A 20,718-nucleotide genomic window follows, 5' to 3' on the forward strand; every position below is an offset into this window, starting at 1 on the left:
GACAAACCAAGGGTGCATATGCCCAAAAAATGGGTGTGGCCAGACACAGGCCACTCCCCATTCAGGAAAGAGAGATGCTTCCATTAAAGGACACCTACCAACCGGGTAAAGTCACTAGACTTTCTCAACCTGTGGGTCCCCAGATGTTGTTGGACTACAACTCCCATCTTCCCTAGCTAGCAAGGCCAGAGCTCAGGGATGATGGGAGTTGTAGTCCAACAACATCTGGGGACCCACAGGTTGAGAACCGCTGCACTAGAGGGTCACATAGAGCAGGGTCAGTGAATTATGTGGCCAGAAAGGGGGGGTGTGGTGGGCTGGGCAGGATCCTGATGGCTGGGTAGAGAGGTCCAGAGGGCCACATTCAGTCCTTGGTCCTCTGGTTTTCCACCATTGATTTAAAACTTGCTTTTGCTTAATTGGCGGCAGCTACAAGCATCGGAATTATAATGGAAAACATCAATAGCTATGGACTTAGGCTATATTTGGGGTGGTTGCTTGTTTTTGTTTTAAACTTACTTGGATGCAACTCTGAAGTATTTCTGGATGAAATAGAAGGCTATCCCCAGGGGCACGAGAGCGACCACGAACCACGGCGTGGCATACGAAATTATTCCGATGGCAGACAGGCAGAGCAACGTGGACCGCGAGAGGGACTCCAAAGTCGGGGGGATGTGCTGCACCAAAGATAATTTGCAAGCGTTTATCCACAACAATTTATTCACTGTTTTATTTATAGCATTCTTCCTTCATAGAACTTGAGGTGGCCTGCTTCTTCATCTCTTTTGACCGTACCAATGCTTCCTTTATGCCTCCCAAGGCAGCATAAAATACAGCTGCAAGATTTCACTACGCTCTTCTAACACTGGCCAGACACAGACCTCATTAGCTAACTTCTGGCGTCTTCAGATTTGGGGACAAAAGACTGGATAGCACACTTGGTTAGAGTGTGGTACTGACAAACGCCAAGGCTGTAGGCTTGGATCCTGATAAAAGACAGATGCATATTCTTGCATTGCAGGGAGTTGAACTAGGTCAGCCTTTCTCAACCTGTGGGTCCCCAGATGTTGTTGAACTACAACTCCCATCACCCTTAGCTAGCAAGGCCAGAACTCAGGGATTATGGGAGTCATAGTCCAACAACATCTGGGGACCCACAGGTTGAGAAAGGCTGAACTAGGTGGTCCTCAGGGTACCTTCCAACTCTATGATTCTATGAGAAAACTATCTTACTGTTTGTGCATGCACTTCCATTTTCACTATCCTCCTGTTTTCACCCCCTATTTCTCTGGCAGCAAGTCCCACAGGTAATAGCTGCAGTGAGAAGTTCCCTCATCAGGAAATACCTTGCACAGCCGTGGGTGCTTGCTGTCACTGCCCATCAGCTGAGCCCCACTTTGATAGCTTGCAGATGAGGTCTAAACCCAGACCTGTGAATGGACTTGGAAGGGGTTTGCTGCAACGGTCCCCTCTGAACTTTTGACAAATGCCAGTTGTCTCTCGTCCCACATATTTTGGCCTGTGGGGGTGGGGGAATAAAGGCTCTGGACCACCTGATGAGATCAATGAGCTTACCTGATCAATGATATTTGTGTCGGCAGAAAAGCGGTTGAGAATCAGCCCCAAGGGTGTTGTGTCAAAGAATCTATCAGATGGCAAAAATATATAAACGAGGAGGAGGAAGAAGAAGAAGAAGAAGAAGAAGAAGAAGAAGAAGAAGAGATCAGTGCTTATATTCTTCTGCTTCCTGAATTAATCCCACATAAAGTACTAGGTGATCCAAGCTGCTCTCTGGCAACAGAACTCAAGGCACCTTGACCCAAATACCATCATGGCAGCTTTGAGGCTGAGGGTGCTTAGGGCCAGATCTCCACTGAGTTGCAATGCCACCTACGTAATGGCGAGAGTGGGTACTGCAGCCCATCAGCCCAGCCAGACCAGGTGACTTGAGGAGCCAATAGGAGCCTGCCTGGCTCTATAAAATTACTGCTCCAGGCGCAGCTCTTCAATCTGAGCAAACACCTTTTTGTGAGGAGTTGCTGAAAAGCCTCACCTCTTTAGCAACTTGATCACAAGCCTCACACAAGCCCTATGTTATCTGCCTATGGGTCCTAAAGGTGACTCGTTTCATTTTCACTGCACCTGATTGGTCCAAGGATGATCTTGTTGAGGAGATCGTGGTGAAGGTTCTTAGCTGCTGTCAGGCCCATCCATTCAACAGTCAAAGAAGTGACCAGGCAAAGGACAATCCCTGCGCCACTAAGGATGCTGAACACAGCCACGTAACAAGTCTATTAAAACAAGGGCAGGAAGAAGAAGAAGAAGAAGAAGAGTTTGGATTTGATATCCCGCTTTATCACTACCCGAAGGAGTCTCAAAGCGGTTAACATTCTCCTTTCCCTTCCTCCCCCACAACAAACACTCTGTGAGGTGAGTGGGGCTGAGAGACTTCAAAGAAGTGTGACTGGCCCAAGGTCACCCAGCAGCTGCATGTGGAGGAGCGGAGACGCGAACCCGGTTCACCAGATTACGAGTCTACTGCTCTTAACCACTACACCACACTGGAAGAAGACAGATTTCTCATCCTGAGAAGTAGGGTATGCATTGAAGTAGAGCATGCAATTTGGTATGCACTGAAGGCGGAATCTATCAAATGCACACTTTCCAAAACAATATGTCAACTGAAATTTTGAAATTCACAACGGTCTGAATTTTTCGATGTAGTACATCAGTCAAACACAATTTGCAAAAAAAGCATAAATTAGGGGGAAATTGCTTGCAAAAATGTGCACATTATTCAAAACTGCATATAAACATGTTTTATAATTAAAATAATACAATGACATTATAATTATAAATTTGCCCTAAAATCCTCATGAATTTTCAGGAAAGTTTGTTTAAAAATAATAATGTGCAAAATGCAGAGACATGAAGTTAAGACTGGAAAAATGAGAAACAAAGAGAATCAACACTGACAGAGCCTTCAGCCCCTACTGGGAAACAACTTAATTTTCCTTTGATTATGAAGCACCCTCAAAGACATGCTTAGTTTTGCGGTGCAGTCCAGCTGGTGGGTCATAGTTCCAAAGACTTCTGTTTTAGGACTCTGTGCACTTCCTATTCAAATTAACTGAATGTTTTTATAGCACTTTGGGGGAAAGAACGAAGTTTTCTGGTCTCCTGTGTGCGCCTGTGGGAATTCGGCTGAGATACAAAACTAGATCACAATATTACTGCTGAAATTACCTTAGAAGGAATGTCTCTAAGCAGTGGGGTAATACAAGGGCACAAAACAGGACTGACATACCAGTCAATCAGTGAGCCCCAAGTGTCTCATTTGCTCCAGGGATGGGGAGCCTTAGTTCTAGGGGCTGAATGTAGCACTGTGTTTTTCTATCTCGCCCTCAGGACTCTCCATAGGCTGTAACCTCTCATCAAACATACTCCTTCTCCACAAAATGCTTTGTGCATCCATGTCTAATCTTGCCCCCTTTCTAAAATGTATTTATTGGTATGTGTTTATCTTTTTGTAAATCTACAAAGGACAAAAATAAAATAAAATGGGGATTATGGGGTTTTCTCAAGACGGTGGAGGGCGTGTGTGCTGTGCCCATAGGTGGAGAAAATGCTCTACGGGTGGGGAGAGGGACAAAAACGGGGTGCCAATTGGGGGGGAGTGAGAAATGTCCCTATTTTCATCTCAGGAATTTTGGAGGGTATGCCTCCTTCCAAATTTGGGAAAGCACTAACTAGGCTGGTTGAAGAAGGGTGGGGGATTCTTGGACCCTATCAGGGCCTCATGCCCCCTTCCCAAAGCCAAGGGCCTCCTTACCCAGCCTTCAGGCCATGCGTTGGACCACCCTGCAGGTTGTTTATCTGTTTATCAAACCATAAACCTGTTTATCAACCCTAAACCGCTTTAACCTCTGCATGTCGGCCTACCTTTCTGGCCGGCTCCTCTGTGGAACACAATGCCTTGCCGTTGTTAGTCATCGATGTCCACTGTGCCAGCCAGTAATCAATTGCAACGATGACCGAATGCTTCAGCAATTTTGAGAAGATCATCAGGGAGAGTAAGAGAAACCCTCCCGAGGTGAGGTACTGCCAGCAGGTTTTCCAGGGCAAGTTTGTCCGAAGTCTCATGACGGTTGACATGTTGTCATCGTCTTCCTCCTCCTCCTCTTCCTCTGCTAGGTCACAAATTTAACTTAGTCAGTTCATCTGGCGTGTGTGTCTCGGCTGCAAGCAGGGGTGGTCCACATTGTATGTGAACAGACCTGATTCACACCTCCTGGACTAAATACATGGATGAGATTGTGACTGCTCTTCAGATTTTGCACTTCCCTGAATTTTATGACTGGGAAAAGTACCCAAAATGTGTAATAAATAAATAAATTACACATTTTAGGGTAGAATAAATTTAGAAACAAAGACACCGAGATGAAATAAGTATTTAAATATGTATTTTGTGAACAAATGCATAATTAAAAACGTATTTTCATGAAGTTATATGTGTGTGTGTGTGAAAATAACAGATTTATATTAATCATATTCTTTATTGCTGTTGTTTCAACCATCCCAGCATCAACCAAAATATATCTTTACATTAAAATATACCAGAAATAGTAATGTACAAAAGGTTAAAAGAAGAAAAGAATATGAGAATACATAAGGTTAACGGAATTAATACATTTCAATCATCCAACTAAAATTTTGCAGTTCACTCAATTTTAAATTTCTCAGCTTTTGGGCAGCCAAAAATCTCACATATCTGTCAAAAATGTGCCAAAACCAGACAACAAATATGTTGTTTTCACTTGATCATGACCATCAGGTATCTTACTTAAGGAATTCAGAATGAACTTTGCCCTTGGTTCGGAATGCAAAGAGCAGTATAAAAATATTTTACTGCTCAAGCACCATATATACAGAGAAGCTGTTCTACTGATATATTGCTATAACGTCCCTCTAAATATAGTTACAGGTAGGTAGCCGTGTTGGTCTGCTGTAGTCGAAACAAAATAAAAAAATTCTTTCCAGTAGCACCTTAGAGACCAACTAAGTTTGTTATTGGTATGAGCTTTTGTGTGCATGCACACTTCTTCAGATACACTGAAACATCTAAATATGGTGAAGGCATAGTCTGGAATAGCAAAGCCAGAAATGCTTTTCTAAACAAACTAACTGATAAATTATGTGGATAATGCTCAACTCCATGTGTTAATTTAAGGAAATGCAAACATGGAGACAAAAATTATTCATTGAATTAATTCATTGAATTCTTCTCTCTCTCTCCCTCTTTAAGCAAAGGATCAATCAATCAGTCAATATAGGGTATTTCATTACCTTCATCTTCATCTTCCAGCTGAGCTTTCGATTCTCTTGGGTACATAGCTCTTCGGAGAGTCTTCCTTTCCAGGGTGGTCTGGTCAGCTTCCATATCCTACAACCAAGGTTTCAAAAATGAAACTTCTGCAAGGACTACTTAGGTGAGACGTAGGAAGCTTCAGGTTTGGGAGCCAAATACAACTTTCCAGGCCTTTCTAACCTCACCAGACTAGGCTCACTGCCCCTGGTGCTTTTAAGTGCTTTTGGCTGGTTAGAATGTCCCCTTGAAATGGGATAACCATAGAACTGAAGGGTTGGAAGGGACTCCAAGGATCATCTAGTCAAACCCTCTTACTTGGAGGCTGGATCTGCTGCCCCTGTGGATCTGCCACCTGAGGTGGACTTCTCACCTTGCCTTTCGGGTGGGCCAACCCTGGCCAGAACAATAGAGAACAGAATGGACAGCGGTGAGGGGTAGTTGTTCTCCAAAAATTGGAGCGAATAAATAACATTTCCATAATGGAACGAGGAATGCTGTGTATTCTGACTATCTGGTGTGCAGCTAGCAGCTAACTCTGGTGCTAAGTGCATTTTAGACTGGTTTTCTGTAGACTCCAATCCTTTGTGAAATGTGGTAGCCAAGAATGGACAAAACACATCAACCGATCATCTGTTGACGAATTCCTGAAGTGACATTCTGGGTAGAAATGCTTTCATGTGTGAAGCAAGCACAAAAGCCACGTTTGGATGGCAAAAGAGGAAAGGAGTTCTGCTCCCCCTTAAGGAAACACCACCTGATAGGTCAATAAAAAGGTAGAGGACCCCTGACAGTTAAATCCAGTCACGAACAACTCTGGGGTTGCGGTGCTCATCTCGCTTTACTAGCCAAGGGAGCTGGCTTATGTCCGCAGACAGTTTTTCCAGGTCATGTGGCCAGTAGGACCAAGCCGCTTCTAGCGAAACCAGCGCAGCACACGGAAACACCGTTCACCTTCCCGCCACAGTGGTACCTATTTATCTACTTGTATTTTTGGTGTGCTTTTGAACTGCTAGGTTGGCAGGAGCTGGGACCGAGCAACGGGAGCTCACCCCGTCGCGGGGATTCGAACCACCGACCTTCTGATCGGCAAGCCCTAGGCTCTGTGGTTTAACCCACAGCGCCACCCGCGTCAATATGGTGTGCCAAATATGGATCCACAGCTTGTCTTGAATGGAGCTCTGCTGTTTGCGTTACCTTTTCCAGTTCCTGATCTTGGCGATTCATCAGCGTTTTCCAGTGTTCGTAGAGTTCGACATCTTTAGTTTGGATGTCCTTCAGGGTCCCTTCTCTAAGCACGGTGCCATCCTTCATGGCAATGATCTGAGGAGAAAGAGAAGGAAGGGGCAAGGGCCATAGCTCAATTGGCAAAGCAAATCCTTTACGTGCAGATAGTCACGGGTTCAAATTCTGGCTTCTCCAGGTAGGTCTGGGAGAGACTCCTGCCTGAAACCCTGGAGAGTCACTGCCAGCCAGTGTAGACACTATTGAACTGGAAGGACCAATGGTCCTACTCATTATAAGGCAGCTTTCTAGGTTCCTAATGTTGTGCTGCTTTGGAAATTCAACAACCCAAGGGATGGGTGAGTGTGCAAATTTTACTTTCTCTCAATTTCCCATTTCCCTAATCTCAAGTTAACCACATTTCTGCATTTAAACCACATTAATTTGAGTTTTGCTTTAAAAAAAAATGCTTATGAAAAATTGTCTGCACATTGGTGTGCATTTCTCTTAATACACACACGTTATATGCAGATTTCTCTAATATGCATATTTTGCAAGTCATGTCCCCTAATGTAATGCTTTTTTTTTTTGCACGGATACATGCATTTTTATCCGTTCTTTTCTATCCGTTCCCTATTTTGGGTGGGGGTGGAGAACTGCCCTGCAAAATTTGGAGATGCATGAATATCAAGGGAGGCCTGCCTTTCAGTTTGTACATTATTTCAGGAAAGGTGAATTAGGCAAGGGCATATTTTCACTGCACTTCTCCCCCACCTCTCAACAACATATATAATTTGGTCCTTCAGCAAGTTTCCAATTAAACCCATTCAGAGCCTTAGCACAAAATCAGATATACAGAAAACAGCGTCTGGAAAACAAATTGTGTGCTTCCTGCCCCATCTGGACTGTGCTATCACTGCTGACCTTGATGACCCAGCAATTGCTCTATGATTCCAGACTACCAGGAGATTAGCATGGTCTGCTCATGGGTTACGTGCAGGGACTGGATGTGCTAAATCAGCACACTAGAGCCCTGAGATGATCCGGCCTGAAACCAGCATCGTTTCTCTTCAACGGATGGTCTTCTTAACCAGTTATCTGAGCAGGAGGATCTCTCCAACCCTGAAAACTTTGTAAGTGAAGGCAGTGTGGTTCATTGGTTACGAGCATCAGACTAGGACCTAAGTGACTAGAGTTCGAACCGACACTCAGTCATGAAGCTTTACTGGGAGACCTTGGACCAGCCATTGCCTCTCAGCCAAACCCACCTCACAGAGGTATTGTGGGGGTTATATGAGATGGGGGAGAACCACACATGCTACCTTGAGCTCCTTGAAGGAAAAAGTGGGGTATAACTGCAATAAACAAATAAGGATGAATTCCAAGCGTCAGACATGCATTCATAAGAGCATGAGAAGCTGCTGGATCAGCTAAGTGGCCCATCTAGTCCAGCATCATGCTTTTGCAGTGGGCACATGGATCATGTGCTGCTTGCTAGCTTCACAGGGGTCTTCTTCTTCTTTCTTCTTTGGCGATCACTCGTAGCCGAGTAAGATTGTCTTCCATGAACACAGCCTTAACAGTGAGTCTGTAAGTGACTGTGGAGGCCAATTCTGGATCTACGCGTCCTTCCACAGTGGGGACCTAGATTTCTGGGCGGGAGTTGATCACGGTGAGGGTTTGCCAAGCGTGCCTTCCTCCTAGCACGTTTCTCCCTTGCATCCTGAGTTTGAGCGTCTTCAAAGCCCATGACACCTTTGGTAAAGGCTGTTCTCCAACTGGAGCGCTCGCAGGCCAGTGTTTCCCAATTGCTGGTGTTTATACTACATTTTTTAAGATTTGCCTTGAGAGAGTCTTTAAACCTCTTTTGTTGACCACCAGCATTACGCTTTCCATTTTTAAGTTCGGAATAGAGTAGTTGCTTTGGAAGACGGTAATCAGGCATCGGCATAACACGACCAGTCCAACGAAGTTGATGTTGAAGAATCGTTGCTTCGACACTGGTGATCTTTGCTTCTTCCAGTACACTGACATTAGTTCGCCTGTCTTCCCAAGTGATGTATAAAAATTTTCGGAGACACCATTGATGGAATCTTTCAAGGAGTTGCAGATGGCGTTTATAAGTGGTCCATGTCTCACAACCATACAGTAAGGTTGGTAGTACAATAGCTTTGTAAACAAGCATTTTGGTTTCCCTGCGAATTTCCCAGTCCTCAAACACTCTGCACTTCAACTGGGAGAAAGCTGCACTCGTAGAGCTCAGGCAATGCTGGATTTTTGGCATCAATGTTGCCCTTGTGGAAAGATAACTGCCCAGGTAGGAGAAGTGACCAACATTTTCCAGGTAAAGGGGTGATGTCAGAGTCTTGATGGGACCTCCAGTGCATACTCCAGTGCAGCCTAGGACCCACATACCTATGGGACCGCCTCTCCTGGTATGCCCCGCAGAGGACCTTAAGGTCCACAAATGACAATATTTTGGAGGTCCCAGGTCGCAAGGTGGTTAGATTGGTCTCAGCTAGGGCCAGGGCCTTTTCAGTACTGGCCCCGACTTGGTGGAACACTCTGTCACAAGAGACTAGGGCCCTGCGGGACTTAACATCTTTCCGCAGGGCCTACAAGACAGAGCTGTTCCGCCTGGCCTTTGGTTTGGACTCAGTCTGACCCTTATGTTTACCTCCCCTTATGGTCTTGATTTATTGGCTATTTTAAAATGAGGCTGCATTTTAAATTGCATTTTAACCTGTATTTTAAATTGGTGTTTTCCCCCCTCCCTTCTTTCCCCCCTATTATGTTTTTACTGTGATTTTATTGGTGTTAGCCGCCCTGAGCCCGGCTCTGGCCGGGGAGGGCAGGGTATAAATAAAAATTATTATTAGCTGGACCATAAAGAAGGCTGATCGCCGAAGAATTGATCCTTTTGAATTATGGTGCTGGAGGAGACTCTTGAGAGTCCCATGGACTGCAAGAAGAACAAACCTATCCATTCTGAAGGAAATCAGCCCTGAGTGCTGCAGGACAGATCCTGAAGCTGAGGGTCCAATACTTTGGCTACCTCATGAGAAGAGAAGACTCCCTGGAAAAGACCCTGATGTTGGGAAAGATGGAGGGCACAAGGAGAAGGGGACGACAGAGGACGAGATGGTTGGACAGTGTTCTCGAAGCTACCAGCATGAGTTTGACCAACTGCGGGAGGCAGTGGAAGACAGGAGTGCCTGGCGTGCTCTGGTCCATGGGGTCACGAAGAGTCGGACACGACTAAACGACTAAACAACAACAACTATTATTATTATTATACTCAAACTATGGAACTCACTCCCCTGGGAGGCAGTGATGACCAACTCGTGGGTGGCTTTAGAAGAGGATTAGACAAATTCACAGAGGAGAGAGCTATCAATGGCTACTAGCCATGATGGCTGTCCTACCTCCACAGTTGGAGGTAGCGATTCTTTTGAATACCACTCGCTGGAAACCAGGGGAGGAAAGAGGGTTCTTGTGCTCATGTTCTGCTCCCTGGTTTCCCCCAAGTTGGCCACTGGGAGAACAGGATGCTGGACCAGATGGGCCATTGGCCTGATTCAGCAGAGCTGTTCTTATATTCTTAGTTTGATACGTAAGAAAATCCGGCAATGTTTGGACTATGCAGAATTGGACAAAATGACAGGAAGGATTTGAAACCTGCGGGACCAGAGATTTACAGAAGAAGTATATGAATTATTTAAAGAGCAACTGTAGTCAACAAATTACGCTAGTAGGACTACAGGAAGTTTTGTAAGGAGAAATATACGAAGTGTTACAAAGTAGGAAAAGATAGAGATATTGGTTATGAGTTTGAAATGCAATAGGGAAGATAAGAAATGCATACTGAGAGACTAGATTGTAAAATTTTCAGACAGGATTGATGGAAGTCAAAAAAACTGAATAAGATGCAAAAGTATGTTTAATTACTGTTGAAAATGATGTTTAAAAAGGTAATAAAAATTTATATATATAAAAAAGAAAATTCGGCAATTTTATTTTTTTTAGAAAGTCCACGATGCATACCCAATCCGCGTGTGGCAGGTACTGCAATTTATGAGTCACCAATACAAGGGTCCTTTTGTCATCCTTAAGAAACTTCAGGATGCCTTCTTGCATCAGGTGATCACTCAGGTGAATGTCCAAGGCAGAAAATGGGTCATCCTGGAATTAAATATATGAAAAGAGAGCATTTTGAAACCAGGCTAAAGCATAATACCTGCAGGTCTTGCTATCCCTAAAGGAATTGGAGTTCTTGTTGAAACTACACTGAAAAGGATATATCAAGAACTCTGGCCAAAAGTTTCAATATAAGGAATAATTCCTACTCAAGAGTTGAAATGAAAAACGTGTGTGTAACATCCAGAAAATTCATGATACATCAGTTAATTTTCTGGATGTTACACACACGTTTTTCATTTCAACTCTTGAGTAGGAATTATTCCTTATATTGAAACTTTTGGCCAGAGTTCTTGATATATCCTTTTCGGTCTTGCTATCCCAACACAATGTGCTCTCGGGGAAATCATTTGTTAGGCGAATGTTCACATACCAAGTCAACAAATTCCATGGGGAAATTTCTACTACGTTCCCAACCGCAGAATTTTGACACCAAAAGATGGGAAAACATGGAAAAACAATCTGAAACCTTTCAAAAGGCAAACAAAGAAGGGCGGGAGCTCTCTTATTTCCCTCCCCCCTCCCTCCCTGGTTTCTGGCAAAATGGCTGCCGTGGGTCAGCAAAACACAAAAAGTAAGGCTTGTTAAAGGTTGATTTAAAACAAACAAACAAAACAGTACTGCATGAAGGTCCAGCCATTTGGATATCTGAATCTGTGGTGTGTATAGCATGCTTATACACTCCTTGTGAATTTTCGCACAAAAGACATTTGGATAGCACAACCAATTTTTAAAAAAAAAATTCTAAAAAATAAAGAATTAAAACTGAAGTATGAAAAAAGCCTTACCAGGAACACAATGTTGGTGTTTTGGTAGAGAGCCCGAGCAACACAGATTCGTTGGCGTTGACCTCCGCTCAAGTTAATTCCCTAATGGGTACAACAGGCCATGCAAAATTATTTCTCTTGAGTAAGTGCCAACGACGTCTGATTTGCCAAAGCCTTGAAATAACCAGTTTCTAAAATTAACCCCTCACCCTCAAGAACGCCTTCAAATTTATGTAATGATGTGTTATATTAAATATTAGGGCTGTTGGTTGCCAAACCTAGACGACAACTAAGATAGAAAGTGCATCTCAGAAATCAAATAGGGAAGAAAGTGTCCCAAAATTATTTGTAAGCTGCAAATGCCCTCTTTTATGAAGACAGATGACAGAATGTTTTTATTATGTGGACCTGAACAAAATAAAGCCAACATCCATACAGGTAAAATCTCATAACAGAAAAATAAATTAAAGTGGATTGTAATACATAAAAGATGTAAAATATCAGGAATGTTTAAAACGAGTCTAAAATAAGATATAAAACTTGATACCTTAAAATATGAAAGTTAAAAGTGAGTTAAAATAATTGACAACAATAATGCCAGATTATGCTATTATTATTAAAATTATAGATTAATAATGGTAATGTATGAGAACAGCAACCAGACGAGGATAGGTTCAGCCTGGGGAGATTTCCTTTCTGTGTTTTTGCAGCCAGAAGGTAAATCTAGCCACAGTCACTGTTAATAATTTGTTCTAATCTGTCCAGAGGTAGGCCAGATAGCATTCAGAAGTCCTACCTGGAAATTTTGAGACAAAAGAAGTCACCAATCTGCTTCGGTTCTCTGAATAGAAATTACAGGCAAAAAGCACATGAGCCAAAGATTGTATATGTAAACAGTTAAGGGGTACCCTCAAACTGTCCAATCCAGTGGAGGTCAAGCAATTAAACCTAGCTTTAGTGAAAACCCAAAATGGTATTTGAGAATAGTTAAATTCTCCAAATATCTAGCATGGCTTCCTGTAGCGTTCCCAAAGCAAGGAAGGATTGGACTCTGATGAATAAAATACACACGAGGCATGACCAGCAAGACTAGGAGGAGGTGCCAATAATAATCCTGTCCACCCCTTGGCCCAGGTTGTTTTATTCACAAAAGAACTTTTTACACAGTGTTCGTAAGAACCAATCAGATTTCCTCTGAGCTTTTCAAAAAAAACCACGTGGGACAAAGTTAAAGTTAAAACTACAAAGAAACTATTTCCTACTTGAGCATAGTAGTCCAAAGTAAATAAAATAGGAATAAAGGAGGAATGTTTTTAGGAAAACCCCGGAGGTCATAAACAGGAATAAACGGGAGAGGAAGGATGGCAGTATTTACCATCTCCTTGTGAACTCTCTTCCTGGCCCTTAATATCTATCTAAAGATTAAACTACATCAAAGCTACCTTCTATCTTTATGACCCAGGATTCCTGGTGAAGCGACTGGCCTGTGCATTTAGAATGCTTATATGTGCCTGTAAGGCAGAGAAATAGCACATTGATGCAGAGGCATGGATTGATCAGAAATCATATCAAAATGTCTCAAACCCAGTCAACACAATGCTTTCATTGCTGACACAAATGGCTGGCTCCATATTTTTTAAAAATTCCTCCTAGCGATCCCACCTGATCACTACAGCTTCCTGACATCGGGGCAAAGAAAAAACCCAGATAGATTTGGAGGCAGGAAACCATTCAGGCAAAGGACACAGAATACCAAATATCAATGCCCTTAATCCAGAAAGCAATAGTGGATTTCACCTGACGATTGCCCAGGGTAGGCCAAGGGGTTTATGGAAAAACTTAGAAATTGTAATATGTTGATCAGGCTTTTAAGATTTTGAATGTTGTTGCGGGCACCTGCCGGTGAACGTTTCCTCAGGTAAAGACCTCAGACAGGGCCGGCCCTATCATTTGGCAAAGTGAGGCAGCAAAATATGGGTGCCCTGAAAAGGCAGCACATTGCTGGTTACTTAATACATTATTGTAATCGTTTTTACTGCCAAGGATTAGGAAAGGCACGTGTGGGGCTTCCTCCTGCCTCAGGGGCCAAAATAACTTGGCTGGCCTTGGATAATAATGCACTTGGGCTTGAGCCCAGGGGAGAGGGGCACCATTTGCTGCTCTGCCTCAGGCAGCAACATTTATTGGGCCAGCCTTTGCCCTGGTAAGACAAAGAAATCATGCCCCAATAACTGACAGGGGGGTGCTTCTGGACTGCTGAGTGTTGCGGGCACAGAGGCTGCTTCTGCTGAAAACTAGCTTGTGCTGATGTCATTACTAACAACAGCTGCGATCATGAATCCACTTAGACCGAGAGCATAAGCGCAAGTTCCTCATGCTTCATTTACCCTTTCTCCAATTTCGGTCTGGTCTCCAAATGGCAATAGATCGATGTCAGGCTGCAGAGAACACGCATCTGTGACGGCTTTGTACCTGTTGAAGGAATAGAAGAAACTTGATGCGCACAAAGGGATCCCTGGGCAGGGCCAGTGCAAAGAGAGGAAGCTGATTTTGTCCAGAGGAGGGCAACCAAAATGGTCAAAGGCCTGGAAACGATGCCTTATGAGGAACAGCTAAGGGAGCTGGGCATGTTTAGCCTGGAGAAGAGGAGGTTAAGGGGTGATATGATAGCCATGTTCAAATATATAAAAGGATGTCATATAGAGGAGGGAGAAAGGTTGTTTTCTGCTGCTCCAGAGAAGCAGACACGGAGCAATGGATCCAAACTACAAGAAAGAAGATTCCACCTAAACATTAGGAAGAACTTCCTGACAGTAAGAGCTGTTCGACAGTGGAATTTGCTGCCAAGGAGTGTGGTGGAGTCTCCTTCTTTGGAGGTCTTTAAGCAGAGGTTTGACAACCATATGTCAGGAGTGCTCTGATGGTGTTTCCTGCTTGGCAGGGGGTTGGACTCGATGGCACTTGTGGTCTCTTCCAACTCTATGATTCTATGATTCTATGATTTGAACGAAGTTACATCATTGTGTCCATCGAGCTTGATACTGTCTGTGCTGAATGACTGCAGTTCTTCAAGATTTCAGGCAAGATCTCTCCCAGCTGTACCTGAACTTGCTGGCAACTGAACTTGGGGTCTTCTGTATGCAGATTATTTCCTCTTCCACTGAGCCATGCGGCAATGTGGAAAGTTTATGGTCACAGCCTGACAGACACTAGCAGAGCTAATAGCAATTTTTTTCATCTTGTTTTCGTGGCCTGTGCTTGACTGTAGGCTGGACTTAGGTCTGGATTTTACTCCTAGGCAAAGAAGCTTCCAGACTGTCGTCAGGTGATTGACACAGGTGAGTGACTCTGGGGTTTGTGTGCAAATCAGGAGCTGGTCCATTGCCTGGATCCATTTCCCCACTCTTTGCAATATAAGTGCAAAGGTTTGAATTATGGGTTCTCTCTGTAGATGCATGATCTCAACATCACAATTCATGAGACAACAGGGAAGACTGGGCTGGAGGTGGGAGGGAATACCTTTTTTGCTCATATTTGTCATTTCACACACAGCTTTATTGTGGTCCATAGACCCAAAATACAGAGTACAACAATAGTATATAGTCATTTCAGTGGCACTGGGATGGGAAGATTTCCTGATGAATTGCCCCCATCCTCCAAATTAGCAGTTGCCATTCTCCAACTAAAAATCCCCATTGGGAATCTTTACGGCTTTGCTCTTCCATCTTCCTTACCTGAGCAAAGAGCAGGAAGAAGTGTGGCTGTTAGAAGCATTATTCCCTTACCTCTGTTTATTAAATGGGCTGCCAAAGGTGATGTTTTCCTCCACCGTAGCATTGAGGAGCCAGGGCTTCTGGGCCGCATAAGCCACAGAGTATCGGTTCCTGGTGGGAGAGGTGAGTGCGTTAGGAGCAGTGGGCAGGCAGAGCTTTTCCCGCACATAGTTTATAGCAAATTGGTAAGAGACAAAGATGCACGCAAGAGAAAAGCAGCTGTTATAACAAGAGTGAAAGGAGGGGAAGTTTTTTTCCAGGAGAAGGTTACGTTAAAGGAGCACCCATCCCTGCCACTGCTTTTTCTTCCTATGATGAACTCCAAGTAAAAATGTGTACCACATGTGCTCTATTTATACTAATTGCCCACTCTGATGCTGGGCTCTCCAATGAACATGCGCCCAATCAATGTATTCTTTACAAGCAGGGTCCAGTATGATTTCAAATTGGGAGACAACGTGTTGAGATTCCTGCATTGCAGGAGGTTGGAACAGATGATCCTTGGGATCTCTCCCAACTCTGCATGTGATGGCCTGGAATTCAGACTCAGAGGCTGAACCTGAGGAATCCCAGCCTGCACAGGAGTCCCCGCCTCCAGAACCAGCTGAGCCGGGGCTGGGGCCTGAGCCTGAGCCTGAAGGGTCCTCACCTGCGCTGGATCCTCAGGTGCAGGCACTAGCTGAATCTGCTCTGGCCCCTGAGGTGATGGAGGACCCATTGCCTGCAGGTGCTCCACTCTCAGCCCCGTCAGGGGAAGAGGAGGTTGCCTCTGGGTCCGGTAACCCTCCATCCTCTCCTGAGCTGCAGAGGCTCAGGGCAGAAAGGTGGAGGGAACTAAGTTCCTGCAGGAGGAGTGCTCGCCTCCAGGCCAGGAGAGGCGAGTCACCTGTGGACTGGGGCTGCCCTATGCCTCGGGGCAAATAAAAGCCAGTCAGCCCCAGTCCCAGGTTGCAGGAGCAACGTTGTTGCTAGCCTGTTCCTGCCTGCATCCTGTCCTGCTCTTCTGCCAGAGTTCCTGACTCCTCCTGACTCTGACCCAGCTACAGCTTTGATGGCCAGCCTCCACACCGCACCATTGACCTCGGACTGGATTCGGACCTTGCCTCTCGGTTAGCTCCTGGGATCTGCACACTGCAGTTCTATGATTCTATCAAGTTGAACTCCAGCTGCATAGATTCCACCATCTAAGCATAGACATCAGGTTCCGTAGAATTGCACATATGTTGGAGCATGCACAGGAGGCTAGTCAAAGACAGAAGCTCTCAATGGTGCCTTTGTGAACTCCAGCCATCAGTGGCCACTTCTGTGTTGGCCTTAGCAGACACCTAAGCGAGATAACTGCCAAAAGAAAGCTCAGCATGCTGGGCTGCAGAAGAGAAATGCAAAACAGCGGGCGGGATGCCTTGCTCAAATGGCTGGTTGGAACCGTGAACAGGAACACTCTTGTTAGGAGGGAGAATATACTGCAACATTTTGTTGCAGGTCCCACCTGTAACATTAATGTTCCATCCTTTTTCAGTGATAGATCCTTTCAAGGCTCTGTACACAGGATTCCCAGGTGGTAAATAAGGTAAAGGTAAATGACCCCTGGATGGTTAAGTCCAGTCAAAGGTGCCTATGGGGTGCGGCGCTCATCTCGCTTTGCAGGCCGAGGGAACCGGCGTTTATCCACAGACAGTTTTCCAGGTCATGTGGCCAGCATGACTAAACCGCTTCTGGTGCAACAGAACACTGCGACAGAAGCCAGAGTGCACGAAAATGCTGTTTACCTTCCCGCCGCAGCAGTATCTATTTATCTACTTGCACTGGTGTGCTTTTCAACCGCCAAGTTGGCAGGAGCTGGGACAGAGCAATGGGAGCTCACCCCATTGCGAGGATCAGCAAGCCCAAGAAGCTCAGTGGTTTAGACCACAGCGCCAGCCACGTTCCTATTCCCAGGTGACCTCCTACTGAGATATGGATCAGTCCCAGACCTCCTTCGCTTCAACAAAACTGCAGCATCAAGTGCTTTCAAACCATGCCCTGCAGCCTACATACAACGTTTCCTTCCAGGTATGTACTGAAGAGGAAAATCAGCATGGTTTGCAAGCTGCCTTTTGGATTAGCTTAGCTACCATTATTGACCTCATGGAACAGGGACAGTCAATGTTGTGCCCTCCATATGTTGTTGGACTACACTGTAGTCGCTGACCAATGACTTTAGGCAGCATAGCCAAAAGTCAGAGATGATGGGATTTGTAGTCCACCAACATCTGGAGGGCATCACGTGGACTACCGCTGTAATAGAGGAACCCCTGATAAGCTTCAAAGGAACCCAAGATGGAGCAAATGGCAGTTTGGAAAACTCCTGATGCATCATAGCATTTAATGATGAGCATATAATAGTCTTTAATATTTGACAGTATTTAACAGCTGGCATGCATTATAAAAAATCTGTCAGAATTTGATAGATAACATGCATTGGTATTAGTATCTGCCAGCATTCTAATAAGTTGCATGCAATAGAGATTAGTATTTGACATTTGACAACTTAGGTGATTTCTTCTCCGGTCAAAATCAATACTATCAAATTAAGCCATTGTGTCATTTGAATGTTGCAGTTAAAATGCCACATTCAAAACGCAACTACAAATTCAAATCTTGAATTCAAAATTCCTCATTCAAAATATGTATAACAACTATGGGAAACGCACAGCATTTTGGGGGGGGGGGGAATGCTGGCATTTGTTTCTTTTAAAAAGTGCTGCTACGTTCCATCACAATAGGTTTTCCACAAGTTCCACCGGCAGTTTGATAAAAGAGATATGGGTGCTGTGAAAACTGAGTGTTAGTTAGAAGCATTTAATGTAAACTTAGCAAGTTTCCACATTACAGGAGTTTAGAAGGCACAAAAATGTGATGGGCAATGTTAATTTCCCTTAAGTTATCAGGTATCTGATAACACAGTGGTTCCCAATTGATGCCACAAGAACTACCAGTAGAAGCTGAAATGAAAATTCATCTTAGTTCATAGTGAATGTCTGTGCAATCCTATGCAGGTCTGCTCAGAAGCAAGTCCAATTGAGTTCAATAGAACTTACTTTCTGGTCAGTTGATAATAGGGTTGCTGCCTGATTCACTGAAACTTGGGAATGAAACTCGAAGAATCATGAAAGGTTGTTTATGTGAAGAAGGATAAGGAAGAGAGGGCTGGTTTGTTCCTCTATCACATGAAGTCACTGGTTCTTGGGGGGTCTTAACTGTCCAAACTGGGTCTTAAAATTTCTTGCGGCTCGTATTCGGATATTTACTTGACCAGGACATTAAACCCACCCCACCACCCAAAAAAGATTGGGAACCACTGCATTGGAGAAGTTTACTAGTTAATATTCTCTAGCAAAGTGTTGTAACTGGGGTAAGGAAACAAGGAGTTGGTTGTAGAAAAGGGAGGGATTCAAAAAGAAGAAGATTCAAGAATAATACCTCCGGCTGGCTTCAAAAGAAGACTCACTTTCATATCCACTGCAAGTTATGGTAAACAGTATTTTAGTGGTAGTTGGTGAAAAGATAACAGCAACGAGGTGAGCAAATTTCACATACTTGGGAGAAATATTTGAAAGCAATAAACTCCTGATGCTGAAGAATAGGGGGGAAGATATTTGCATCTGCAAATCAGAACACCACTCAGCTGCAACTGTAACAAGATACTGGTAGAAATTCTGACCAGTTTTGCACAGTTTCCATTCTGGAGCCCCACCAGCAACTAGTACAGTGGTACCTTGGGTTAAGAACTTAACTCGTTCTGGAGGTCCGTTCTTAACCTGAAACTGTTCTTAACCTGAGGTACCTACCACTTTAGCTAATGGGGCCTCCCACTGCCACTGCACGATTTCTGTTCTCATCCTGAAGCAAAGTTCTTAACCTGGGGTACTATTTCTGGGTTAGCGGAGACTGTAACCTGAAGCGTCTGTAACCTGAAGCATCTGTAACCTGAGATACCACTGTACAATTAAATCCAACATGCTACACACTGGGCAAGCATTTACATCCATGTGTGTGTGTTTGTATAAGCTCCAAGAGTGGCTATAATTGTTGTTGTTGCATCTGATGGGATTTGAGATTTTTTACCCTCCATGGGATGTCATAAAACGTCCTTCAGGATCCCATGCACTCAATTCATCTTTACTGAGATATCAAAAAGAGATCTCACTCACATGAGATCCTAAGGACTAACTTTTTATGGGATCTCCAGATCTGGGTCAATATTCCTCATGATAGGCAAATGTCTCACACTCTTTCAAGATTGCTGACAAAGAGGAGAGGGCGCTCCTTGCAAGGCTTGCAGGAGACAAACACAGGACACTTCCAGACTACTTTTTTTTGGGTGGGATTCAATCACATGCTGGCAAATTCAGGTCATGCAATTACAGTTGCTTGAGAAGGTCTTGCACAACAAACCCGCTTCCCTAAAAGCTCAGGCTTTTTGCAGTAAGGAAAGTGATGGGGGAAATGCAATGGAAAGTGTGGGATGGCATTTGCTTTGTGCAACACCATATATCCTCCCCACAAACAAAGCAGAATGAACACTCATTAAATCGCCAGCATTGTCAAATCTCCCTGCAAGCAAATCGGGTTGGGTGCTCAATAAACAAGTCATATGGAAGCAGCCTAAATTTCTCTGCAATTCTTTATTTCTGTGGTCCTGTGGAAACCAAATGTTCTTTGGTTTCTTTATGAATACAGCAAACTTTTGTTACACCCAACTGTGAATTTAGTTTTCTGGCATGCTTATTTCAAAGTCCCACATCATAGTTTTGAACACCTGTTGGGAGGAAAAATACCTTTTCATGTAAGACGTAGTCTCCCTCCCCAATTTCTTATCCTTCCCATCCCCCCCCCGACCCCAAATTCCTTAAATGATATGTAAACAGCATATTCATGCAAGTGACAATGGTACTAAGTATGGCTTCACAGCTTAGTATTAATGAAGGTCAATGCTTCACTGCAACAAGCAATGGGTTGGGCAGGCTAAAATCACACCTGGTAGATGGAAGGAGAAAGCGTCATTGTTAATTAATTCACAACTGCATGGATATGGACTTTAAAAAAACACATCCCAAGAGCATGAGGCAAAGGTTTAGAACAACGGAAGAAGGAGCAACAGCTGAAGCAAGACATATACAGTCGTACCTCGGAAGTCGAATGGAATCCATTCTGGAAGTCCGTTCAACTTCCAAAACATTTGAAAACCAAAGCGCGGCTTCTGATTGGTTACAGGAAGCTCCTGCAGCCAATCGGAAGCCAAGGAAGCCCCGCCGGATATTTGGCTTCCAAAAATAGTTCACAAACTGGAACACTCACTTCTGGGTTTGCGGCGTTCGGGAGCCAAAACGTTTGAGAACTAAGCTGTTCG

At 44.2% G+C, this 20,718-nt stretch overlaps 1 protein-coding gene across 10 annotated transcripts in view; it reads right to left on the reverse strand.

Annotated features, from left to right (window-relative positions):
- Positions 1 to 20,718, reverse strand: part of ABCC9 (ATP binding cassette subfamily C member 9) — an 86,078-nt gene that overhangs the window by 28,398 nt on the left and 36,962 nt on the right. For 4 of the 10 annotated variants that reach the window (XM_081022623.1, XM_081022626.1, XM_081022622.1 and 1 more), the window contains 11 exons: positions 18,789 to 18,827; positions 15,339 to 15,437; positions 13,941 to 14,025; positions 11,575 to 11,655; positions 10,634 to 10,771; positions 6,563 to 6,688; positions 5,347 to 5,443; positions 3,943 to 4,187; positions 2,143 to 2,291; positions 1,576 to 1,645; positions 520 to 677 (listed from right to left, as the gene is read on the reverse strand). In XM_081022623.1, coding sequence (XP_080878749.1) covers positions 520 to 677; positions 1,576 to 1,645; positions 2,143 to 2,291; positions 3,943 to 4,187; positions 5,347 to 5,443; positions 6,563 to 6,688; positions 10,634 to 10,771; positions 11,575 to 11,655; positions 13,941 to 14,025; positions 15,339 to 15,437; positions 18,789 to 18,827 — 1,287 coding nt within the window. Of the gene's footprint in view, positions 1 to 519; positions 678 to 1,575; positions 1,646 to 2,142; positions 2,292 to 3,942; positions 4,191 to 5,346; positions 5,444 to 6,562; positions 6,689 to 10,633; positions 10,772 to 11,574; positions 11,656 to 13,940; positions 14,026 to 15,338; positions 15,438 to 18,788; positions 18,828 to 20,718 lie in introns of all 10 variants that reach the window. The other 6 variants (XM_081022621.1, XM_081022620.1, XM_081022618.1 and 3 more) reach the window with 3 other exon arrangements.

Source organism: Podarcis pityusensis (assembly GCF_964106645.2).
Source record: "Podarcis pityusensis genome assembly, chromosome: 10".
NCBI classification, from domain to species: domain Eukaryota; kingdom Metazoa; phylum Chordata; class Lepidosauria; order Squamata; family Lacertidae; genus Podarcis; species Podarcis pityusensis.